Source organism: Lytechinus pictus, chromosome 3 (genome assembly GCF_037042905.1).
Source record: "Lytechinus pictus isolate F3 Inbred chromosome 3, Lp3.0, whole genome shotgun sequence".
NCBI lineage: Eukaryota > Metazoa > Echinodermata > Echinoidea > Temnopleuroida > Toxopneustidae > Lytechinus > Lytechinus pictus.
Window position 1 is genome coordinate 21,552,036 of NC_087247.1, and position 25,027 is coordinate 21,577,062.

Below are 25,027 nucleotides of genomic sequence, written 5' to 3' on the forward strand. Positions count from 1 at the left end.
TCATGGCTTAAACTGGCTAAGGAAATGGTGGGTTAATTCTTTGATATCCTCAGTCCTAAATAGTTCCTAAAATCTTTCATTCTGTATTACTATTGACATGGTTAAGTATTTGTTATGGTAACACCAGGGGACCATTTCATGTAAGTTGTCAGTGCTGACAAGTTGTCAAGATGAGACAGGCCTCACATGTGTGCAAGAAAGTACTAGTCAAGAGTCAGACATCTGTGCTTCTCAGCCAATCAAAACCAAGGAAACCTGTCAGATCCGACAACTTGTCTGTCGGATGACAAATATTGGTGAAACATCTCCCTGACTTGTCTAGAAGCCCCCAGATACAAAATCAGTGAAAGGATATATGTCATGTATTGCATATTCTATGTTGGGAATCAGAAGGAAATATATAAAATGTAACATACTTCTGGCTCCAAACATACAATGAAAGCTATCTTGTCCTACACTACACTGTGATGCAACAGTCACACCAACGAAACCGACTCCACACTGACTCATGATCTGATATTGGATAATAGCTTTGGACAGTTTTGCCAATGTGACTGTGGCATCAGGTCTGATCTACGGGTAAACACAGAATGTACTGCAGATGCAATGGATACAGAGGTGTGATTTAACTTCAGCTAAATAAGGGCACATAATGATGCATGTCTTTGGCACTTTTTTGCTATTCCTATATATCTAGGAACATGTGAATTTAAATAATTGTAAAACTCTGACATGAAGGGAGAATTTAATTGCTCAGTGCCGGATAAGCAGAATGTCTACTAACCACCCCTCGGACTCCAAGTATAGAAAATAGTGAACTGGTTCAAAGGATATTTATCAAATGATTCAAAATGGTTCTGGATTCATCATATTCCAATTATTGCAAATATAAGTGGATCAAGATCCAGATGTGTGTTGCATACAAAATATGGATCATCTGACTGATTTTTAATCAATTAGCTCTGGAGTATGTGAAAGTATCATAAATCATCCTCCAATGATTAAATGACAAATTTACAAGGAATGGGGCAGTTCTCGGGTACTAAACAACCTAAAACTTTAATTGCATTCATTAACAACAAAGCATAAGTGAAAAGTTTCTCATGTCCTAATACTTAACTCCATATTTGGTCAGTAATATTCTTGAAAGTATTCCATTTTAAGGAGAGCATTCATATTGAGAATCTAATATTTAACTCCTCCTTACACTTCTATACTTAAAAACAATACAATTATTAAAATCCTCCGGTATATTTGCAGCTCCCAGCTCCATCTTCCCTCTATGAATCATCTTTGAACAAATCCATTCCAATTCTTTCACAAATCGGCCCCTAACCATCGACAGCTCCTAACCTCACTAACACACTCTTTCTCACCTTTGTGTATAGTCTATATTCTGTTCTAAGTGTGCTGCTGATAGCTTTCGCTCAAGCTCCTGCATGGCTATGCCACTCCCCTCAGTCTGGATGTTGATATCAGACAGTGAAGCCTGATCTTCACTGGTCCCTGTTGTAGTCTTTGATTGCTGTTTGAGTCGGAATGCTGTTTTGGCTGGCATTGCATTATCAGCACAGCTTGAGTCGGATGTCTCTGTTACCTCAACTGCCGGTGTGTAGCCAGAGGCTTCCCCTCCAAGTGGTGGGGTACTTGGAACTAAGTCAGGTCTGGGCTCCTTTGGACGGGCACCTACATTGTGTGTCACATAAAAACGCTCAGTAAAGGTCAAGCAATCACTTCTCAAGAACCTATCTATCATTTCATAATAATACCAACCAAAAACTCTGGGTGATGTGCAGGATGGTGATGTGGAAGTGTAATAAATACTTTTGTAAATCCTTTCCTTCCAATAAAACTTAACAAAGAATCATCACAGACCAAACAGCACAACATTATATGAACAAAATGTTAGTGTAAGTAAACATACATTTTGAATACATTAATGGCAGCTGGGATGTAACAAAAGGACTCACAGTATCATTTTCTGTCATGTCTAAAAGTTTTCAATTAGAAGGGTACTGTATCCTAGCTCATCAGTATAATTGCAGCAGATCCGTAAAGCTTTTTTTCTCAATATAAACAGTGCGCACAATAGATTTGAATGCACTCTGTCTGCATTGTGAATGAAATGTGACTCGAGTCAAACTTATAGCACCTCGCTGTATTGTTCCACTATTTGAACATAGCGGTGAAGCAGTTTTTTTTATGATATCTTTTTTTATGATATCTTTTTTTATGATATCTTAAAGATTGATATTCTAAAAAGCACACAAAGATTTACAAAGGTCCTAAAGATGAAGATCATGATAATTCACCTGTTTCTTCTGTTGGAAGTGTCTTCTTTGAATGAGGTTCTGATAGTACAGGTTCTGTTTGTGACCTTGGTCGATTGGTCCCGCTACTGTCTGCCTGCCTGGAACTTTGACCGTACTGCCCAGCCTGACCCCTCTTCTTGGATGGCGAATGTTTCACTGAAATTAGACACAATTCAATAAATAAATCAATATAATGCTTCATTTTTTTATGTTTTCAGATTTACAACACTCATCCATTATCTTGCAAAAAGAAAAAAAAAAAATTTGTTTGATTTGATTTGAAAAGGTATTTATTACAAACCACATGGCAGCCCAAAGCTGAATTGGGTGGAGTTTACATGACATAATACAATGCAACAAAATATATCAGGATATCAAGGTCATATTATTCCTTGAAGACACCAAGTGCTGGAAAATAGCAGCTAGATCATAAGTCGTTGAATGTAGTGTGCCTTTGATTAGGCAACTAAGTAAATATACATTATTATCATTATTAGTGCACTTGTTCGTAATTTGCCAACAAGGACAAGCAGATAAGAAAATCAAAATATTCATGCACAATTATCATTTTCTAGAATGCTCGAAGATACTTAAATGAACTATAAAGTTGATACTACCATGTTTTTTTTAATAAAAACACCATTCCATTTACTTCTACCAAATAGATATGAAATTTACTTGGAAAGTACAAGTTATTCATTTCTAAATTTTCACAAAGATAAAACATGCATAGAAATTTCAATTTTTTAGAAAGATTTGGAATGAATTACAAAATAAATGTAAGTATGACTTAAATGAAAAAGAAATATTGCAAATGATATTTTAGTGATTTGAAGTAAATGAATTTGTAGAATATAATTTTTTCCAAATACAATATTCATTCTTAAGGTTAAATTGCAAAATAGTTTCTACATTCCCACAAATATTGTATTCAAACACCATGATTAAATGATATACATGTACCATAACAATCAATGTAAAATACTCGGAAATGAACAAGCCCATAATCAAATCAAATGGATGCGTCAGAGTTGGACACACTTGACTGTACATATTTCAAAAAGGAAATCCATTGCAATTTGTTGAAAGAAGAGGAAATAAACATTTCCAAAATAGTCAATACAATATCTTCATCAAGATTCATATTATCTAGCAATGATATCATAGACTATTCAGTCACCCACTGGTCAGTTAATTCCTGTATTAAACCTAGAAAGAACAACTAATTCAACAGCTGATCAGTTATATTATTAGACCTGAACTTGCTACTTAGATTATTTTAAAAAATACACAAATATAACCATAGATCATTATTATTTGTCCCAAAGAAATATATGTAAAGCCAAATTTACAATCCATGAATTTGTTACGTATTATATTTGACCTGCCTAGTAGAAGGTGGGTTACATATATTACCAATTACTGGCTAATCAATTAGTACACCTTTCTACCAAAGTCACAAAAAATCCCCTTAATTTCTATTGGAGGTTTCTTTCAAGTCTTCTGTTTGTTTGGCTGCAGTAGTTAAAGGACAAGTCCACCCCAACAAAAAGTTGATTCAAAGAAAAAGAGAAAAATCCAACAAGCATAACACTGAAAATTTCATCAAAATCGGATGTAAAATAAGAAAGTTATGACATTTTAAAGTTTCGCTTAATTTCACAAAACAGTTATATGCACATCCTAGCTGGTATGCAAATGAGGAGACTATGACGTCATCCACTCACTATTTCTTTTGTATTTTATTACATGAAATATTCTAATTTTTTCCTCATTGTCAAGTGATACAACGATTAATTCCTCCCTGAACATGTGGAATTTGCATTTTTTAATACTATTTGGTTCAGTCAAGTTGGTCCTTATTGTCAAATCTATAGAAAATGAAATATTGTGTATTTCAAAAAATGAAATACAAAAGAAATAGTGAGTGATGGACATCATCAACTGACTCACCTAGTTGTGCATATCACCGTTTTGTGAAAAATAAGCGAAATTTTAAAATGTCATAACTTTCTTATTTTACATCCGATTTTAATGAAATTTTCCAGTCAGTCCGCAGCCCGTCCGAAAGTGCTCTATTTTATTCAGCGGTATGCATAGCCATCCGTGGTTATGCATACGTAATGAGCTGTGAAGACGAACTTTCCGATCGGTGTTTTTTGCTCTTAGAATCGTTTATTCCTCACAAAATTGGTCTTATTTTATAGATAAAACTTTGAAATTTCTGATCAGCTAAATAAAATGCACATTTAATGTATTTTGAAGACCGATATTTAGCTTAGAAAAAATGATTTTTTTCAAGAAATATATGTGAATAAACAGAGCGCATTTTTGCACCGAAATTACACTTGCGTCAAATTGATATTATAATCAATATAAAGCGTAGACATTCTTCTTTACGACTGAAAAAGAATTATGAAATTTCATGATGTAGCAAAGTCAGGAACCACAAAAAACCACGGCAATGTCCATCGCAAAATGATTGGAATTGCAGTAGAATTGCCGACGCGTTCTGATTGGTCAACAGCGGCGCACAGACTTGCAACATTTTATATAGCTTAAAAAACCCGACAGTAGTATGGAAGAGATTGATGGCGAATTGCGTAAGCGCATTGTTTTGGCGTGTGCAAGGACCCTGGTTCGAACCCGCCGGACTGTTTTTTTTTTTTTTTTTTTTTTTTTTTTTGGGGGGGGGGGGGTGATGGGGATATGTTTATGCTTTTTCTTTAAATCACATTCCTTCATCGTTCCTACCCAGCTTTATTCTCTTTTTACTTTCATGTGAAGTTCTATTTAGGCCTGTATTTATTAAATCATGGAGCTATTAATAGCTCTATGATTAATTCTTACTTCTTCTTAATCACTGCTATTGATTTTCAAGTTCTTGATTACACTTATTTGGGCAGGGGTGGGAAGGGAAGTGAGTTAAAGGTCAAGTGCACATCAACAAAAAATTATTTGAATAAATACAGAAATTTCCCTTTTTTAACACAAAACAGTTATATACACAAAACAATGGTATGCAAATAGAGTTGATTATGTCACATCACATTACTTTTTAAATTTTTGTTGCATTTTTATTATATAAATTTTAGCAAATTTGATCTAAAAAATCTTCCTCGAATCACAATAAGTTACATTTATGGAAACTACGAATGTTAATGGAGGAATTAAAATCCCTCTCAAAATTTGTTAATGAAAATTAAAATAAAATATACATGTCATGTACATGTATCAAACAAAAAAATACACAAGAAATTAGAGTGCTTGTGACATAATCGGGTCTGTAATTTGCACATTGACCAAGATGAGCATATAATTGTTTTATAAAATTAGGCAAATTTCTCAATGTCAAAATAGTAATTTTTTTAATTTTGAATCATAGTTTTTATGAAATTTTCTGCAATACTTTATTTTTCTTTAAATTCAAATTAATTTTTTGGTGGGGTGGACTTCTCCTTTACTCTTTGCTTGGAATAGGGAATGCACATTAATATTTATCCACGAACAAAATTGTCTAAACATATGCAAATCCGTAATTGGACACATGCTCACTTTCCTTTCATCCAGGCCACTCCCTCACATCCACCAGGTTTACAGTCTTATAACAAAAATGATGAATTAATTATAATACCATCACACCATAGCTCCATGATCACACAACATTCATACAGTGCTTCACAACAAATATTTCACTTCTGTTCATATATGCAATAATTACTGTGGAAAACAAAAACAAGGCGTAACCACATTCAAATACCGTTTAAAAGGACAAATATATTATACCTTCGAAAAAAAAGATTGTGAACATACATGGCACTTAACCTTCAGCACATTAGATAACATATAACAGAGTTGCTTGAGAACAAAATATGATTATGGGGCATTGCAAGAAACTTATGTTCAATTTCAATTGCAAATCAACTACATGTTTGTGTTTAATCAAAGGACTTACCCTTAATTTTGGAATGTGTGATTGAGTAGAAAGTTTCTTGCAATGCTCTATTAGTAACATTAAAAATGTTCTTTGGTTTTGAATTGTGAATTTTTATTTTTGTCAAGCTGTATTCCTGTCCAAGTCAGTATTCTTAGTCCTCCCCAAAACTGTGCTCTAATTTTTTTGTTTCCAATATCGATAAAGATAAATTTTCTGTTGTATCAGTCCAAAATTTGCAAACGAAATAAGGGCTTTGTCGAAATCATGGTCTGACCATTATAGTAGTTTTAGTACATGATGGACTCTCCCAGAATGAAGTAGCAAGCAGAGACCAGAGTCAGCAAGTATGCAGATCTGTGTGTAGAAGAGACAAAAAAAGAGAGAAATAGTCTAAATTACTAAATAACCATTCAAAGTATGAATTATGTTACATGTACGTCAATTAAGAGACTAACTAAGTTAAGTCTAAGAACTGTCTGTGACAGCCACAATTTTTTTATTTGAACAAAATGGTTTATAAATACGGTACTACTGAGTACGGTAGTACCAGACTTTTTAGTTTGACTTTAAACTGTTTATAGTCTCTAGAGTAGACTGTCTGAGCTAATCATCATTTAATTCTCAACCGCAGCCTGGGCTGGGGCAAAAATCATCATGGGGCTCAACTTCGACTAATTAAGAAAAAAGGTTAACAATTTTCAACATAAATCAAGAAATATCTCAATCTATAATAAAAACTTGATGGAATTCGGAAACCTGATAATCATTGAATAAAACTTTAGAAGGGATCTACTTATTAAGCTTCGTTTATATTGAGTCTTAATTAAAAAAAAACAAGTCCACCGTCCACAGACACATATTATAGGTATGATATAATGCGAGCCATCTGCCATCATTACAGAAGTTTCAACGTATGGGACCAAAGGCGAAATTCTACCAACCCGCGACGAACGTAATTTTGGCATTATTTCGCGCCATCGTGGAGTGAACGAGAAGGTTACTTCCGGGTAAAACGTAAATTTCTCGATTTTTAGGGTATCATTTTCTCTAAAATAAAAATATAAGGTGAGTTTGCGTCAAGTTGGTTCTGACATATTTTGAACGGTGACTTTTCTTCTTTCTAAAAAATCCTGATCGAAACAATTTGGTTATGTAGCAAAGTCAGGAACCAAAAGTGAAATTCCGACTACAAAATCGCAGTTAAAATATTACTTAAATAAGCATCAATTAAAGAGGTAAAAATGGTAGGTTGAAAATGTCGAAATATGGAAAATTATATACCAAACTGTAGATGAAGGTCTTGAGAATAACTTACCACAATTCGTTTCGACGTAAACTGAAGTTAGCGACCAGTACAGAGCTATAACTTCAGCCCCTCCAATTCAGTGGGAAAATCAAGCCAAATTGATCGCACGTTTTCCTTCGGAGACCGCTAGAGGGCCGCTGAATAAATTTCCTTGAATATGCTCATTATCGCGCGAGCTGCGGTCTGACTGTTTCAGCACTATGCTAGTTCGATTTTTCTCTATTTATTCAAGTCAGCATTTTCCTGGGGTGGACTTGACCTTTAACTTTACATACACATGTAGAAAGGAAACTAGTCATCATCATAAAAAGAGATAATCTGACTCTAGTCTACAAGCACAGACCCTAATTGAAACTTTGATAAGGGATCGACAGAGAAATCTTCACACTTGCTTTATCAATTACAGATCAAAAAGCTCTAGTACACTGTACATATTCTCAGTACACTTCTTCTAGTAAAAATATTTAGACCACTAAAAATGTTTCAACAAACAAGGGATTTTTGCAGAGAAACTAGTATCAAGCCCTTCATACAAGTGCTTTATAACTATGTATTACACATAGATCAGGGATCAGATCTTTACAGTGCATATTACCATGTGGATCTATAATCACGTATTTTGAAGAGCAATGGACAGCTCTCATTCAATTCAGTGTCGAATCAGACAAATATCAAAATCACCCTCCACCTTTTATTCATTTGATCTTGCTCTTAAAAGCACAAATACTACAGAGAGGTGACTGTCAAACATCTGACATGCAACATGCAATAAAAAATGACTAATAGCAGATATTCAGAACATGCAAAAACTAACCAAATCACATAAAATGTTTTGCCTTCCTTTTCAGATTCTATTCAGCAATAAGTATATAGATGCATCTACATGTACATATACCATTACCTCAGCTTTCAAGGGAGCGATAAGGAGAGTGAAGTAATTTTACTTTATCACTAAACAATTTTCTATAAGCTATTTCTTTGAAATAAATTATCATAACCCAAAACTTTTTGACTCGCTACTGAGAAACAATGCATTCTGAAAATAATAACTACAAGCAAATATTCTACATAATAATAATCTAAAAAAAAGAAAATCTATAAGTAATTCTTGATTTCATATATACAGGTGAAATGAAATCACACTAAATTTTGTCACTATCATTAATTATGTATTATGTCTGAGCATATAATGCAAGTATTTGATTTCAACAGCACATTTACACTGTCCATAGAGAAAGTAATAATTAGTTGTAGATCTACATACATATACATGTAGTACCTGAATAATATGTATGGTAATAGCTTGTCATAATATCTACCCAATAATGAAACAGCTCAATACATGTATACCTTGCATGAATTTGGGTTAATTATCCTGAGTACAAAGATAATAGACTCTATATGAATACCCTTATAATAAATGATCTACCTTCTTCTAGTGTATACTAAGAAGGACTACCAGGTATAAAAGCTGGGGTGTTTTGTTTTAAAGAATACCAATCACCTTCCAAGCATGGGAATAAGGGCAAAGGATTGATAATAAAAAGGAAATGATTCTAAAAATAATAAAGTATGTTACCACTGAATAATGGGGTTTCATCACTCTCTATTCGAACTGGAGACAAATTCAATTGAAAGAGATTTAATGTAGGACAAATAATAAATGAAAAGGGCCACAGCTTGATCTCTACCTTACAGGCCCTTATATAACCTTGAGCTTGGACAAAGGTAAAAGCAATGAACAAATTCCAAGGAAACAAAAAAATGTAGTTTAATTCATATTCAGCAACAAATGAACTGATTATATCTTTTGCAATTTGAACATCATTTGGGTATTAATTCTGATGTGGAATCAATACCTATATGAAAATAAGTTGGAATCGAACGTTTTGATATTAAAGAAACCCACAAAATTTACACTGAATATGAAAAAATAGTGGAGTTGCATGCTACATAAAAGCAAAATGGGGGTAATGCACAAGCGACAGCATTAACACATTCAAACATTGATAACTATACTTGAAAATTGAAGCAAACAGTTAAGTTCTATTTCCTTTATATACTCACACAGACCTATTTTCACAGTACTATATGCTAACTTTAATTGTGCTGACTGATTATTACTGTTTGCATGTATTTCTAGACCGGGTACTCAGAAACATTGTAATTGCTTGAGTAAAATTAAATTATTGTTCTTGATAATGAAATAATACACAACTACATTATTAAAGAAGTATAGATGTATAACCCACTTAGATTAGTTTACCCACTGCATCTTAATGCATGATGACTATTTGTGAAGAAATAGCTAGAGGTTAATTCTAGACTTTATTCTATTTCTTTTAAACCAGCAGAGCAACTTTATGAATAAATCAAATTTTTACCAGACGATTTAGTTTGCTAAAAACTGGGTTACCTGATTATGGGGCCAATGCTTTTCTTCTTAATAAATCCCCTGATCATCAAGTGAACCATTCTAACCATTAAATTTTTCTCAATCTTCTCACAATCACAATTTGATCAATACTCAATATTTAATCTATTACACGTAAGGAATAGACAAATAAAATTAAGGAGGGTGTTTTCATCACATATTCTAATGTTTGTCACTCAGCAATTAAAACATGAAACAAAGTATTTCAAGGGCACAAATGTGGCTTTGTTGACGTATTAAGACCATCTATATCAGATGCAGAGTTGAATAAGTTTAATATCTGTGCAATGAGACTAGGCAATATCAGGGTGTTGATAACTTCTCCCAGTGTAAAACTGATGTCCAAGTTGAACATTCAGTCCAAGAAAACTTATCAGCAAACATGGGGAAAATGCAGACACACTCACTGTAAATCCAATCCACTATGTCATTAGAAAAAAGACCAAACCGAAACCATACCACTACATTACCCCTATGTGGAAGAGGATCTTGAGAAACGTTATCAAATGAGAATAAATCTACAAGAAAGAAAAACATATCCATAGAGACAGTATCTTAAACTGTTACTATGGCAACATAATAAACCAAATAATATTCTTGCAAACTGATTTGCCTTGATTAAAACCAATAACATGATATACCCCTCAAACATAAATTAAAAACAAATGAAAAATAAGTATGATGACGAGTTGAATTTCAAATAAAAGGGAAAACATAAACATTTTCATCAAATTGTACCAATAAATACAAAGCACAGATCCACAAGATGATAAAAAGATGATTAAAAAGATCAACTTACAAGGTATCTTCTTGAAGACATTTTTAGCCATGAATTCCTTGAAACGGTTGGCATAGAAACCCGGTCTATGCACTGAGACTGTATCACCATCGTGTACCACTGACTTCCACGTGTGTTCTAATTTCTTAGTTAATCTAGGCAAATACAAAGAAAGCATAATAACAATAAAAACATGAAAGTATCAAATGTACTATTACTACTTTAATATGGGGTCAAGTCAAACGTGCATATTATCAAATGCATTATTATAAAGATGGATAGTTTTGTTTTTGGACAAAAAAAAGTTATCTGAGGCTTTGGATAATAGTACTTTGCTATTTTCATTCTTCTATTATAAATACATATTTGGTTCACATGATGGGCATAAGAAACTGGTTCTAACTTTATTTAAGTATGGATTTAAAAGTATTTGAGGAAGCTTGGACTATTATGGAGGGAGAACGACTGTTCCAATCCTTTACTGTCCTTGGACAGAGCATATTATTTGTTCTACTTTCAATGAGATATAAAGCATAGCAAACAAATAAACGTGATAATTCATGATTATTCACAAGACATCACACATGAACCTTCAACAAACCTAATACTAAATTCTGTAACATTGCAACAAATTGCGTAACTTACTTGTAACATTGTAAGATATCAATAATGCCTATGAAGAGTAATAAACGGTCTCCTTTTGTATTTTTAGCTGGAATACCACCACTCCTGAAAAAAAAACATACATTTTAAATTAATTTCACCTCATTGACAAAAAGAACCATTATTCAACATAGAATTTGGTTTAACAAATATATATATAAAAACAGAAACAGATATCACAATTTTAATACTAAAAATTTTGAGCCAAATGATCAATGATACTTGATAACCCATATGTATAATTATTATAAAACTTCCACTCCAAATAATGATGTTTAGAAAACTTAACAGGGGTAAAGATTTTGATGTTGACAATGCCTCTAACACCATTAATAAGAGACACATACTTCTTGCTTTTGCTATGCATTTGAGATAAAATAGAAATAAAATTTCATCAAAAATGCAAACTTACTGTTCATCCTCTCCTCCTGATACATATGTGTCAGACTGACCCTGGATTGCTTCTCTCGTTGTTGAGAAGGCTGCTACTCTCTGTCTGTTGTTATAGGAACGTGATCTTTCTAACCTTGGAGGTACACCTTCAAAATAAATAAAAATACACATTACAAATGTAATAATTGGACATAGGTACATGCATCTAGATGTTGCTGTCTACAAGTAGCAGGCAAATAGGTTAAATAATTGGTTTGACAAGGGGCTAACCATCACTCAGTCTTTCATATGCATATATCTCAATTCTACATAAACCCTTGATTTCCAAACAGGACTCAACTGAAATAACATGTAAATGTGAACGAAACATTTATAAAAGAAAATGGTGAGCCATTTTCAACATACTGTTGACATTACTATTTTATTTTTATTATTTTATTTTTGTGGGGTGCGCGTGCCTGGTGGATGACCTCCCACAGAGCTCTGCTTATTATCTATTTTATTCTGGTTCCTATATCATTTACTGATTCTTAATTACTATATGTGGTTTTTGTATGTCTTCAGGAAGCTACTAGATCGTTTTGGTGGTGGAATAATCTTCCTAAAGGTCTTAAAAAATGTAACTCTGTCGAAACTTTCAATAACTTCTAAAAACTTTGTTATTTAACTCTTAGCTCTTTATGCGCCTTGAGCACTCTACAGAGTGGATTTGGCGCTTTATTAGTCACATTATTATTATTATATTCACATGATAGATTTGACATTTTACAAATTTATTTTTCAAAAATCTATATGTCTGATACACTTTTGCCATTTTGGGGGATGGGGACGATGCTTTCTTAAAAAAATTACACTGCAAGTCTATTCTCCTGGGCCTTTGTCTAAAAAAAAATCAAATAACAAGGTAGCAACTATTGCTTGTTTTGAGAAAAGTTATAATATAATGATAACATAACCAACTGGCTTTCCAGATAGAAATCAACATTTAGCTATGATTTCAATTTATATTTTAATTTCCCTATTCCGGAAACATTTTAGTTCACTACCTATCAAACAATAAAAACTGACAAGGTTATGGCTCTAAAAGAACAGGTGGATTAGCAAACCAACAACCGTAAGGCTCACTCAAATGAACCCCAGTAAAATAATAATAAAAAAGCTCAATTTGATTAAATAGTCCACAGGTTTTGCAGCCAAGTGACACAAAAACAATTCTAGCCTCTGCTGCATTTTTTGGTTGCCTCATATTCCATTGACTTCACACACAGAATGCTGCGACACTTCACAGCTCAGCTTTGCCTTTCCATGTCTAGACAAGTTTGAAAAATTGGGCTCTGGTTTTACCTGATGATGAGTTGAGTGGATCTTCTCCATTACTGTTTTCAGTTGGTGTTCTAGGCGTCCTTTCTGTAGGTGTCCTTGGTGTATCGGGATAAGTACCTGGGTCCCCAGGGTAGTCTGGTGGTAGATCATCCAGACCTTCTTTCACCTGCTCATATGAAAAAGAGCATCATCAATACAAAGAATATCAAAATTCAGTGAATGAAAGTTTGGCTCTTATTATAATGTCACTCCTTCGGGACAATCCTGAGAGATTACTCAACAAGAGTGTTCTCATCACCCTGCATTAATCACAGTAATTCCATATTCCAATTTAAAATGAATACAAACCTCAATTAAACACTACACTTTTACTGGGATCCCACTCCTAGATCTACTGATCAATCCTTATTCTTCCCTGCAATTGGGATTAATCGTCCAGTTAAATATTTCTTGAATTTTTCAACTTGAAGTCATGCCCCGTGTTATCTATAAAAGAAAAGGTTGTCGATCCGTAAGGAAAATGATAGTGAACGTTGGAAGCATATGTATCGTAGAACACTCCAATTAATTTATATTATCTCACTAGTTATTACATACTAAGATGCAAAATATTCTTGTATAGATCATACTGATGGCCTTGATATGTTCTTCAGCTATACCATTTTGACTCGGTTGTTTCACAGTAGTAATCTTGATTTATTATACACTTGGTACACAACCTTTTACAGTGAGTATTCTAGTAATTCCATACAAGATTGTTCTTGATATTACCAAACACTTCATCTAAACTTTTAGTACTGTAACTTTGATACCATATGAGAATTAAAGATGATATAATATCTTCATTAACATTTTTCATTTTAGGGCTTACCCCGCCCCCTTTTTTTGCCCTTTTACATTTCTTGCCATTTGTGCTTTATACTGAAATATGCCCTATAGATATGAGGCCTTGTATTAAAAAAATTAAGGCCTGGCATTTCTCTTGAGGATACATGGAAGAGATATAAAGATCAGGATATGAATACAAGTAATGTTTACCCTGTCTCGCTGTTCTTGGTCCACATTATGAATACCAAGAAGCAAACTATAATCCATGATCTTAAAGCTTTCCAATACCTGTAAAGGAAAAAAATATATATATATATATCTTAAACATCGGTATTTTATAGATGAATCAAGTACGTGAATGTCATGAAGAATTGAAAAAAATTATAGGGAATTTATCTAGATTGGGCAATGTTTTCCACAATGAAGGTGTTTTCTGTGACTGAAAATATCTAACAATTAGGAATTTCGACTTATGTTGTATTCCTGAAAGAATTCATCTCTGTGACATCTACCATGATTATGAATCAGAGGGCTAAAAATCTTATTCAACAAACCAACATTATACGACAATGTTAGTGTCCTCGGGCCTGTTGGAGAAAGGTTTTATGTTTGGCTCAACTTGCATATTTTCAATCGGAGCAATTGTCGTCAGAGCAAATGTCATGGAACCCCTACAAAACTTGTCTATGTTTTCAGTTAATGGACAATTCTTCATACAACACTTACCCTGCAATCCCTTTGTATCGTCTTAAGGAGAGCATTATATGTTAACGCATCTAGGTGCAGCCCATCTGGATGTTCTTCCATGAAATCTAAATCTTTTAATGTTGGTGATTTCTTCTGCTTCTCTCCTTTTGAGGCTTTCCTCTTGTATGTTGAACCCTGAGAATTCAACAACAAAAAGCAAAATGATTTCATTGTGTAGGTTCTAAGGTTTATGTATCTTTTCTTTTTTCATACTAAAAAAAAATGCTATGTGCTACTATGGTATTCACTCTTAGCAAAAGTTGTCTACTGTATAATGATGTTATAGTATTTATACATTAATCAAATAAACACAAAAATATTTGAGTGAACATATCTTTTTTCATATCGTACTACAAATTCAGTTGATTATTTCCTATTTATTATTTTTGTTCTGATAATAGTTTTGGAGTTCCTTCTATATCTTTTCAGCTAAACTACTTTTTTCTCCTTTCTTTTTCTTTTACTGTAGATACATATCATAAATTATATAATTCCTTCAACTATAAGATAATGTTTTTAGATTTTAACATTTTACTTTCAATTGAATTACTAATAGTTAAAGATTCCTTCTAATTTCCATCATTTATTTATCAATTGCACTGTATCAATTCCCTTTACTGACAAACTGCAGCACAACAAATATCTACAAGAATTTATAAGAGGGTGTGTGAGTGTGTGATCAAAGGAAATCCACAACCTGACCACATCCATGTATTTGTTTGAATTAGTCATCTATATTAGGCAAACATGCAATAAATGATGAGCAGTTGACCGCTCAACCTCACGATCTTATGTTTTCAGACATGCCCTTCTCACGTCCGCTGCCAAGTTGAACAAATTTCACTGCTAATTGAACAGTGAAACAAATTTCCTATTGGGGGGGAGCCTTAAATAGTTGATGAAAGGGTCTCCAACTATGTTATGGACTTTGGAATGTATTGCACACTTCACCATGAAAATGTATGTATGCAAGAGGCAGGAATAATATTTGAGCATTTTGTTTAAGCAACTAGCACTCTGTTCAAAATTTATGTTCCGCAACACTTTTGTTTATTCAACATTGTATAAATAATTAGTAAGACCTACATGACAGCATACACGTAGGTCTACATAGCAAAATGTCAAAGAACAAAAATCAAGGACTCTACAGTGCACTGTGTAGTACATGACCACATAAATATGTTTTAAAGCCTCTAATACATTGGACCCTTAAATGACCACTTGTTATAAAAACTGTATATCTGAACAGGGATAACTTATGGAAGCATACAACTACACTTTTTCCCTTGCCCTTTCCCAAATCTAATGTACACCAACTACACTATACACAAATTACATGTATACTATAAATTTATGTAAACAATCAAAAGTGAAATACACTAGCATTCCATGGTGAGAACATAATTCAGTTAGATATAATAGTAAATTTTGCAAACTATAAGAATTAAACTATTGAACCCTATCCAGGGTACAATTTGTAATGCAAATACACTACCAGTCACAATTCTTAGACTCACTATTACCTGTTTCAGCCAGAGAACAATATGTAGACTTTACAACACTTTGAATTCTGATCACTGTCTATTAAGTAACAAAGTCCTATTGAATATTAAGCTATAAGCTATATATACATTTTATATCATTTGGGTTGATTACAAATAATCAAAATATTATATTTGAATCATATTTACAAACTTGATATTTGTACTTTAGATTGCTCAGAGTAAATGCCAGATAAACTGAACTGGTCTTTGTTTTCATACAATCAAAACACTGCAAAAATAGTCAATCATGCAAGCTTACCTTCAGATCAAACTTTTGATGCATCTTCAACGTAGAAGGAAGGAGATTATTCATGACTACAAATCGAATGTTCTTGCCACCGCTTTGGTACGTGTACAGACCATAGAACTTAGGTAGCAAGGTCCTGGGGTTTTGTACAAGATTCTACAGACATGGGAAAACAAAAGATGAATCAATTTCTAAATTATTCTCTATCATTCACTGTATAAGAACCTAAAGACAAACTCTAAAATAAATCATTCAAAAGTGATTATTTTCATTCCTATTTACTCACGCAGGAGGCCTAATTTCTATTTCTTCTCTTTATTAATTTATTTCCCTCTTATTTTTGATTTGTTAATTCAACGGTTAATGAAAGTGAGATAAAGCTAATACAAAGGTCAAAACCAGGCCAAATACTGTGTTTACTTCCAATTATCTGTAAAAATATGTTTGTGTCTTTGTGTAGAATATTTCAAAGAAATGTGAATGCCAAATTAGAAAAAAAAATCAAGATTCAATCAAAGGTCTGCTGCATGATGCTTTACATTCTCTATATTTTCACTGTGTAAGCATATAAATTTGAACAATGAACTTTTTTTTTCATTTCTTTTTACTTGAAAATGATGAGTCTTTTTGTAATAAGACAATACCGAATAATCTGACTAGATCATAAATTTCCTTATTGACATGACTACAAGTATCTCAAATCATACTGGGCTTGGTTCCTTTCCTCTAATTTGTTTTTATTTTCAATAGATAAAATTAGGCCTAATAAAATGATGTTTTCTATTAAATGTCTACATAGTTCAATAAGTTTATTGAACTTGTAATTTGTATTCAGAGCCCCTTGGAAAACAATACTATGATTACAGATGGGGCTACCCTGTTCAAATAAAACAAAATAATAAAGGCATTTAATAAACAATGGGAAATTTATTATACTAAATGTATCATCATGTAAACAAAGTACAATGTAAAAGTTTTTTCATAATAGTTTATGGTTTCTTTGTAAAATAAGTCAGATGAAAGGACACAAAAAATATACATGTACATGTAGTTGAAAATGTTTGGTTGATTTTTTATAAAATTGATATAAGTTCCTAAGATCAAACTGCATCAAATAGGCAAAGGGGGCCTAAATTCATTTGAAAAATCACCCTCCCCCTGTAAAATAGCCTACCCATATTTCCTGAAAAAGAATGAAGGGGCCTGCATTTAAATGTCTGTAATCATTCTCTACTACATGTACGTTGTCTACACGCACAGATAATGTCTTCCCAAGGGTATCATATTTTTTATAAACGGAAAGAAGCGTGAAAATCATAAAACTGGAGTTATATTGAAGCAGTTTTACAATGTTTTAATTTGCCCACTGATACACGTACTGATCTAAACCACACACAAAATCGTATTACACATGTACTGTTAATATTTCTAGTAGGTAAACATATTCATGTACCAAACATGTTTACCCATACCCCAACGAGATCGATACGTGTCCATGAGTTCACCAGCAAAGATACTCAATTAACAGGTTTATTACAAAGACAGGACGTGCAGGAACGCATCCTTGATCTTGATTGGGGGACAGAATTAGATTGACCAATTCAATCTGCTCTACAAACAGGTATCTCATTTGAGTCTACATCCCAATCCTTCTTATTATCCTGTCCTCTTCTTCTTAATCTCTCCTTTCAACACTTGTTATTTTATTTCTCTTTTCATTCTCTTTATTAAAAGCTTTATTCTGTGATGAGTAGAAAAATCCCAACTTATCATTCACAATCGACCTTTTATAAAAGATAACAAGTGGAATGCCTCTGGCAGTCTCACCTGCATCACGCGATTCAATATAGCAGCAGTGCTGACTTTGAAAACTACTATAAAATAATTATTCACAAAAAACACCATTCATATAATGATACAATACTACGTTCATTGACATTTGACCTTGATCATGTGACCTAAAACTTGTCAGTGATACTTGATTACCCCTATATCCACATTTTATACACTATATCTATAAACTTTGAAAGTTATGACAGCAATCTAATAATTACCTCTAAAATGGCCAAAGTTCAATGACCTTTGACTTTGATCATGTGACCTGAAACTCAGGCAGAATGTTCGGTAATACTTGATTAACCTTATGGCCAAGTTTCATGAACTAGGTCCATATACTTTCTAAGTTATGCTGTCATTTCAAAAACTTAACCTTCAGTTAAGATTTGGTGTTGACGCCGCCGCCGCCGTCGGAAAAGCGGCGCCTATAGTCTCACTCTGCTATGCAGGTGAAACAAAAATACAGGTCTGTATATGTACTAATAGTACATATACAGACCTGTATTTTTATTTTTTATTGTTTTTTTGTGTTCATCAATCTCACTAGTTATAGTAATAGTTGAACAAAACAATAACACATTTTGCATGTATTTCCATCAACTTCCAGAAATGAAACGAGATCCAATTATTGTTTTTTTCTCTTTATGCGTAGAAGGTTTGAAATGCCATGAAGTCAAAACAAGAGCAGATCAATAATACATCATGTGTACATACATCAAACATGCTAATCATCTCGATGTTTCAACTGTATCACAGCAATCAATACGAACTAGCCTGGTATCAAGGAAAGACAAACAGGCAAACACCAGAGTTGACTCAATCTTGAGCTCTTAGCCCAATCAGCTGTCACTGAGAGTATTAAGGTGTAAAGATTCAAGAAACCGCATCTCCCAGTCTTCTTCTCTTGTTCTAACATCATTCATGAGATGAGAATATAATTGATTTTCCCCATTGTGAGAATCATTTTTACAGTTGAGAGAGTAAAATTGATACGCCATACACCACAGCTGAGAGTAAGACTACATGTAACTTTGCACATTAAAGACAGGTGCAAAAGGAGAGAGGTCAATGTTATCACAAGACAAAATTTCCATGAAACATTGTTGCCTTGGGAGGGAGTAGGAGAAAGGGTTTGTTAGACTTGCAAATCTCTGATTTGTATCAAAACTCAGATATTTCCCACAGGATCGTTTCTCATATTAGCAAATCATCCCTGGGCTATTCCGTCTTTAACATGAGAAAAGAGTTTTTGCCAAAAAGAAAATACATTTATATAACATGTTCTTTTGAAGGACATAATTTTGGCTTAATAGTATTCTCTTTCTTTAAAATTTCTTTGGTCATTCTACTACAAGCACTTCTTGATGGTATGAACAGCAAGTGTAGTGAGTAAAGTTCTGCACGACAGATGAAATCATAACAACATGATACAAATAATAACTAAAATGTAGAGATAAGGTCTGGTTGTGACACTTAAAAGAAAATCATTCAGAGTAAATGGGAAATAATGATTACAAAACACCTAAGAATGAATAAACAAACATACTGTATGTACATTATATTACAGATTTAAGAATTATCTATTATCAATTTTGTTTTCTTATGGGTTTATGCAATACAGAATGCATACATGTATGCCATACACACACTGTTTGGCATGAATATTTCAGTTATTCTTTTATATTTTGAATTTTGGTAAATCGAGAAAGCAATCCTTTGAGGTAAACTTTTTCCATGTAATTTTCTTCCTATAAAACTACATAAGGAAACAACTTAAAATCTCACAATGATTGTTTGTTCTTACAACAGGAGTTCCTGTTCAATAGGTTAATAAAAGGCAGCTATTCATGTGTTAGAAAATGAAATACTAATATTGTGCTGATTTTATACAGATATATCACCCAACCCCAAAATTAAATTGCTTTTTCTTTGAGAAGCTATAAACGGAACTGTAAATATGCCAATAGATCATTCCTCTATTATTTTCTTATAGGTCATTGGTGAAGCAAAACTGAAAGTCCACTATTTTTCATTTGGTGTACTACAAGGTATACAAGGAGTATGTATCTTGCAAAACAGTTTGCTAATCAATGTAAATGTATAAAATGTAAAATGATTTGTCAGCCTTATATACCAAGCGGATATGACCACTGGTACATATGTATAATACTCTGCAACTAGATTATTCAAAACATGAATTATTTTGACTGTGTTCCAATGGCTTGTTTGACATGATTTTAAAATGTGTGTGCTTACCATATAATAGCCTGGTAGTAGTTTCTGTAAGAAGTCTGCTTCTTTATGTTGTGTAGTCTTAATGATGAATTCATCATCCAGTGTCAGGTAAAACACACTTCCACTAGCACCAGGGTTGGATAATTCTGTCAATGTCCTGTCGACCAATGACACCTGAAGAAAAGTGAGAAAAAAAAAAAATTCATGAAAAAATATCAATTTTATATACAATATGACCAGTATTAAAAGCAACTTGGTATTAAAGGCAGTACCTTAACTATTAGGTTTCAACAGACAATCAAATCCCATAACTCCAATGCAAACCCTGTTCATGATCAGACTAAAAAAAAAACACTCTAGAGATGCTGTCTGTATCTTTAAACAATTAAAGGTATTTTTCTTCTTTCGATTCAATGTTTACATTCACAGTAAATCCTGATCCACTCACACGAAACAAAGCAAAACCAAACACCACATACTGTACATGAATTTGTACCTCAAGATGGTCTGTTAGGATGAGATCTTATGATGCCTTTTCACTCATAGTCATGCTGGACCTGTCCTCACTATACAAATCATTTCAGAAAAGATCAGTTCAGGATAGTGACTATTATTGTTACCAGTGTCTTGGTTTCATACATAATCATAAATCCTCACATAAACATAGAACAGATTTACCACATCCTTATATCTGTCCAGACCCATTTCTAGGACACTGTAGAAGTGACTTATGATTTGTTTTTAGAGTTCTTTTATTCAAATCAATTTTGTGTTGGGGTGGACTTGACCTTTAGATTTAATATGCTTGTTCCAGCCAAAAATTTACAAAAGCCAGGGCTGTCGAACACCACATGATCTCACACATTATGTAGGCCTACTTAAGGCAGAGAATTCAACACTATTATTAAAAAGTTTCAGAATTTCAGAGTAATATTCACTTTGCTATTAAATCTTCCAACATTTATCATCAGACACATTAGAATTAAAGAGAGGGGGGGGGGGTAGGAGGAAGCTACATCTATACTTGCATGTTGTGTTTTGCTGGCATGCATGAAAAATGTTAATCTATTGTAATTCACACTAGAAGAGCCTAAACCATCAATCACTTTTAACACTTACACATGTACAGGTCTGCTCATGATAGTTTGATACATGTAGATTATCACAATGCATATTGTCATCAGTATTCACATCCATACATGTACATACCTGTCATACCACTCAGACAAATTTGTGCAATACACGTACAACCCTGTGTCCACAAGCACACTCTTGCTATCAAAATACATGTATGATTTCACAAGATGTATGTTTAATTAGAAAGCACAGAAAGACTATAATTATGTTGATAAAGAGCATTTTTGCATTGTAATTTGATAAAAATTAGACACCATTAGTAGCCTTCCCCCCCCCCCCCCCATAAAAGTGATTATTTGGATATAAGAATGGAGCAATGACTTCTAATTCCATTTTGATATTTTTAATTTGAATTCTTTGTCAAATATTAACTTTAAAAAATAAAACTGGCAGAAAAGGCAAAGTGACGTGCAAGTACATGTATATAAACAACGTACATATATACCAAAGTACACTGCAGTGTATAAAGCTACATACATGTATACGTAGGCCTACATACTGTACGTACAGTACATAACAGATCTTGTGAAACCTAATTTTATTCTACATTACATTATTGTTAATTGAAAGCATCATTAATGTAGAGAATCAACACGCCAGCGTTGACATCACTGCAGATGTGTATTATGTGCTAAACAGATGCATACCAGGTAATGTGATATACATGTATGTGTGTAATACATGAACATCTGTCGTTGGATTTGATTCATAAATATGATGTAATGTGCACACATACATGCAGTGGTGTGTGCACACATGGTGGCTACTAAGGAGTCTTGATGCATGCGCTGAGATGAAACGAGTTGATGCATCATCATGTTAAATCACTTTTCTCCTCCGAATGCCTTCAATGTCCATGTACAATGATGTACAGTATGAAGCACAATCATAGCTTTGTATCAAAATGAATTTAAACGTATACAGCCTGAAGGCTTCAATAACAGATCTGTTTGAAAGGCAACTGTAGTACGCATGCTATAGCCTACCTACATGCAGAATTTTTGCCCAGCTTCACCACTGCACCCTCTCAGAAATGCTCTGGTCCTACATGTACATGTAGCTTGTCTAGACCTGGCCTGTGCCTGTTCTTTAAAAGCAGTGCTAAAATAGCGCAGACTTCATGTTTTTTTTACCTATCGAACATACATGTAGTTTAATATTTTTAAACTGGGCAAAGAAAAGGTGTAGACTAGTCGCGGTGAAAGGCACACATTACAGTCCATTTGCGCTCTGATTTTTTAACAAGTGGAATGCCTCTGGCCGTCTCACCTGCATCACGCGATTCAATATAGCAGCAGTGCTGATTTTGAAAACTACTATAACTCGCACAAGATGTTCAGTGAAACTTGGTTACTCTTATTTCCATGTTTTATGAACTAGACCAATACACAGTTATAGAGATATGATGGCAATTCAACAAATACCCCCAACGTGGCCAAAGTTCTTTGACCTTACATGACCTTTGACCTTGATCATGTGACCTGAAACTCGCACAGGATGTTCAGTGATACTTGATTACTATTATGTCCAAGTTTTATGAACTAGACCAACACCCTTTCAAATTTATGGCTGTAATTCAACAAATACCCCCAATGTGGCCAAAGTTCATTGACCTTAAATGACCTTTGACCTTGATCATGTGACCTGAAACTTGCACAGGATGTTCAGTAATACTTGATTACTATTATGTCCAAGTTTCATGAATCAGATCCATAAACTTTCAAAGTTATGATGGTAATTCAACAGATACCCCCAATTCGGCCAAAGTTCATTGACCCTAAATGACCTTTGACCTTGGTCATGTGACGTGAAACTCATGCAGGATGTTCAGTGATACTTGATTAACCTTATGTATAAGTTTCATGAACTAGGTCCATATATTTTCTAAGTTATGATGACATTTCAAAAACTTAACCTTAGGTTAAGATTTTGATGTTGATTCCCCCAACATGGTCTAAGTTCATTGACCCTAAATGACCTTTGACCTTGGTCATGTGACATGAAACTCAGGCAGGATGTTCAGTAATACTTGATTAACCTTATGGCCAAGTTTCATGAACTAGGTCCATATACTTTCTAAGTTATGCTGTCATTTCAAAAACTTAACCTCAGGTTAAGATTTGGTGTTGACGCCGCCGCCGCCGCCGCCGTCGGAAAAGCGGCGCCTATAGTCTCACTCTGCTATGCAGGTGAGACAAAAATGTAATAGCATCTGATATGAACGTTCCAAAAGTAAAATCTTATTAATTAAAGTTCTGGATAGTTTTGATATTCTAGGCTTTTGAAAGCTTCCCGCAGGAATAACTGGTCATATATTGTGATCTTGCCATCAGCTGCAATTCAAAGCCAGACCAAGAGGCTTGTAGAATTTGAGCAGAATTTCAATTCTAAATGTAGGGCTACATGTTGTAGTATCCCTAGCATAATTCCAAACATCAAAGATAATTTTTCTTTAATATACTTGTACATGTAGCTTTTCTTATTACCGTAATGCAAATCACAATTTGTTATTGGGTCAAAGTCGCATCACATGGTGTACGACAGACTTTAAGAACAAGCGCTTTAATTTTGTAGGTCTACATTTTAATCAAACATATCTAGGCCTACATGCACCTACAACATGTAGGCCTTTACATGTAGTATGCAGACTTTAATTTCAGTGCCCTACGCATGCTATCTGTAATGGGAAATGGGAAAAATCTACCAGGACTGCTCTTTATATGAACCTGACTGTTTTATCACTTGCTGAATGTCAGAAGGACATTAACCCTTTGTAAAAATGCATGATTTAAAACCTTTTAGCTCTCAGCAGATTTTAAATAGAGGTGTAAAATAAGAGAGCGCCTTTATTCTGATTCAAACAAAGGGCTAGCTTTGTTATACAGTACTACATGCACTGCATTACTACTATTTTTGTGCCACTGACCTTGGACACAATGCCCATGTAAATGCCTGCAGTTCTAGCCTACCATACTGTACATACATACATGTACATGATTGCTTCACAGACCTGGAAGTTGTAGGCCCAATGTTTATACTGCCCTAGATCTATATTGTGTCAACAATGGAGGTTCATAAATGATTATAAGAAGTTCATCATTTCGCTAAAAAATGTCTTTTCCATTAAAGGAAGTAATTAAAAATGTAATGCAAATTTCTCTTTCATTATTTCAAATACAGTCCTGCAATAGTACTGCATTAAAGCACCGTAGGCAAACGTAGGCCTATAGCTGAACCCGGGGGCGACCATGCGTGACCATGGGGTCTCGAAAAGCACACTAAACAAGTATTTTACATATTCTGAAAA

The 25,027-nt window shown here is 33.7% G+C and overlaps 1 protein-coding gene across 1 annotated transcript in view; it reads right to left on the bottom strand.

The window, feature by feature from the left end:
- LOC129257631 (phosphatidylinositol 4-phosphate 5-kinase type-1 alpha-like) overlaps positions 1–21,288 on the bottom strand; it is a 28,646-nt gene extending 7,358 nt beyond the window's left edge. Inside the window, exons 1-11 of the mRNA XM_064095925.1 lie at positions 21,262–21,288; positions 20,605–20,757; positions 16,525–16,668; positions 14,701–14,856; positions 14,185–14,262; positions 13,168–13,312; positions 11,843–11,969; positions 11,413–11,496; positions 10,789–10,922; positions 2,313–2,468; positions 1,377–1,686 (exon numbers count right to left, since the gene is read on the bottom strand). Coding sequence (XP_063951995.1) covers positions 1,377–1,686; positions 2,313–2,468; positions 10,789–10,922; positions 11,413–11,496; positions 11,843–11,969; positions 13,168–13,312; positions 14,185–14,262; positions 14,701–14,856; positions 16,525–16,668; positions 20,605–20,757; positions 21,262–21,288 — 1,514 coding nt within the window. The remainder of the gene's footprint in view (positions 1–1,376; positions 1,687–2,312; positions 2,469–10,788; positions 10,923–11,412; positions 11,497–11,842; positions 11,970–13,167; positions 13,313–14,184; positions 14,263–14,700; positions 14,857–16,524; positions 16,669–20,604; positions 20,758–21,261) is intronic.
- Between the last annotated feature and the right edge of the window lie 3,739 nt (positions 21,289–25,027).